The sequence below is a fragment of the Antrostomus carolinensis genome, unplaced genomic scaffold (genome assembly GCF_000700745.2).
Source record: "Antrostomus carolinensis isolate BGI_N321 unplaced genomic scaffold, ASM70074v2 scaffold8046, whole genome shotgun sequence".
NCBI lineage: Eukaryota > Metazoa > Chordata > Aves > Caprimulgiformes > Caprimulgidae > Antrostomus > Antrostomus carolinensis.
The window spans coordinates 13,954-16,405 of NW_010322449.1; the positions used below are offsets into that span (position 1 = coordinate 13,954).

General features: G+C 48.0%; 1 protein-coding gene across 3 annotated transcripts in view; it reads right to left on the reverse strand.

Annotated features, from left to right (window-relative positions):
- MAL (mal, T cell differentiation protein (MAL blood group)) overlaps window positions 1-2,371 on the reverse strand; it is a 4,131-nt gene extending 1,760 nt beyond the window's left edge. For all 3 annotated transcript variants that reach the window (XM_029085510.1, XM_010170234.1, XM_010170235.1), the window contains exon 1: window positions 2,285-2,371. In XM_029085510.1, coding sequence (XP_028941343.1) covers window positions 2,285-2,371 — 87 coding nt within the window. The remainder of the gene's footprint in view (window positions 1-2,284) is intronic.
- Window positions 2,372-2,452: the final 81 nt, after the last annotated feature.

The following is a 2,452-nucleotide window of genomic DNA, read 5'->3' on the forward strand; positions in this document are numbered from 1 at the left end:
GGGAAAGTTCATTGGTTACATGACCCAAATTGATGCATTAAATCAATGATGTGATTGACACGTTGCAAATATCTGAGTGAAAACAGGTGCTGATGTTTTGGTGCCTCTTCTTATAACAACCAAAGACTGACACTTCGACACTAATCCAGTCCCTGTAATAACTAATGTGGTGATACCCTGAGTCTGTTGCAGGTAAAAATCCTGGAGAAAACCTTACAGTGGCTCCACTAAAATTCAACACAACTGAGGTGAGCGAGGAGGTTGGCAGAAGATGTATCACTTCTCATTTCTTACCTCTCCCCATCTCGCCTTCCTGCAGGATGAGATTGCTCACTCGGGCAAGTGTGTTTGACATGGTTTGATTACTGACCTTGGTTTTATGGCACTGCTATTCAGCAGACAAAAATGAGGAAAGGGTCAAGAGGCTTTTAATCACAACCCACAGCAGGTTGGGGACAGCAGTCTTAAGAAAAACTTGGCTTTTAAATAGCCTTTTACAAAACAAACGTTATCTGTTCCCAGCTTCTGTCAGCTTCTTTCCACATCAGCTTGGCTACCCACATGTGCAGAAAGATCTTCAACTAAATTAGATGATAAGAATTAAACCCAGCCTCACAGAATAAAAAAATGGTAGTTCTTGATCAGCACATCCAGAAGTAGCAACCAGCTGAGCTGCAGGCAGGACCTTCTGGCATTTTTGCAATTGTCTTAGCACTTGAAATGCTTAATTTAAAAAAAAAAAAATAATTATTTATTTATTTTAGTTGCCATATTAACCAATGCAAGCAACCTCAGATTCCACTAAGGCCTGAGAAATGCTTTATCTATCCTTCTGAACGCTGTGATTCAAGGCAGCCGCCTCCTTTGTACACAGCAGAAAGAATTACAGCTGTACAACCTGGAGTCGTACACCTCTGGAGACGGCGCAATCCGGTTACGCAGCATTCCTCTTTCACGGGTGGTTCCTGAGCCTTTAGGATGTACATTTCCAGATCTGATCCAAACCAAAGGATAAGGTGCTTATTTGTGTCTCATGAAGCAGGCTGCCTTGCCAAATCCCAAGCCAGGAATCATTACAAACAAACAGCTCGAGGCACAGCCAGCACCTGTGAGCAGGCTCAGGCCAACAGCACGCTCAGCACCAGGTCTAACATGACCCAGTGCCAGGGGTGGCTGACAAGCATCTGCCCAGCCAGAACCTTCACAGGGACTTGCACCCTCCTTCATGCAGCTGCAGGAAACCTGGACCTTCCTCTCAGGGCCTGGCCATGGAGACCAAGGCCCCCGAGCATATTTGGAGGAGCTGAAGCAAAGTCCTTCTCCACACATCCATTATTTAACCCAATTCCCCTTTGCTTGGCTGCTATTGCTGGGAGAACGAGGTAAATGCTGTTAAATCTCAGCAGTGTGGACTGAGTTGGGGGACAGGGAAGGATTTGGTCCCAGATGGCAAAGTTGAAATTTTGAGCAGGAAATAATGAGAGTGCCATCCTACAACATGCAACCAAACCCCTCAATGCTGGATGAAAGTTCTCAGCCTTTCACAAAAAGCCTCTCAGACTTGCTGAGAGAAGAACAGGTTTCACAGCTGGGGGCAGAGGACACCGGGAAAAGATTCTAGTTGAAACTTTCCATCTTTTAAGTCAGTGCTCACAGCAACTGCTTTTAACCACCTGTCCAAATCCATTAAGATTATAATCTTCTCAGTCACAATATGGAAAGAAGTTACGAGGTGTTTGTTCAACCTTTGCTCACCCACCGTTGCCCACACACCCAGGTCCAGCACTCTGCCCCTCCAGCTCAGGAATGTGGCAGCTGAGCAGTACAGGTTGGGCAGCCCACGCTCTTTGCCGCTGCGGACAAGCCCCTCAGCCAGCTTTTACTGTACCCTGCTCCAAGCAAGCAGTTCATCCTCTGCCTGTATCAGCCGCTAAAATTAACCTTCCAATTAATTAATTAATTGGCGCAATGTGGCAACCCAGTTTGAGCCCCACCAGCAATGTTGTGTGAGGCAGGAAATTACAAAAGGTTTTTTTCAGAGGCGCTACAGAAATCCCCTGCAGACTAAAGGAGGACTTCAGAGTTCCCAGCTTGGGGCTTGTGGTTTTCTTTGAGCACGAGCGAGTCATCAGAGCTGGTCAGGAACCCAGGGTGGCTCCTGAAGCACATACGTTGTGTCAGCTCTCATCCCTCAGACACCTGCAGCGTGAAGGGTGTCCCATGCCCCGCAAGCAGCATCTGCCCTCCCCGGGGGTAGGGTGGGGGGAAAGAAACCAGCACTCACGATTTCAGGAATGATGAGCACATCTGGGAAAGTTGTCAGGACAGCCAGGCCGCTGGGCAAAGAACTGGTGGAAGTTGCCGAGGACATTGCGAGTCTCTCCCACGGTGACTGTCAGCAGCTCTGGCTGTAGCTGCCGGAGGTAGTGAAATGCAGCCTCCTTCCCTCCCT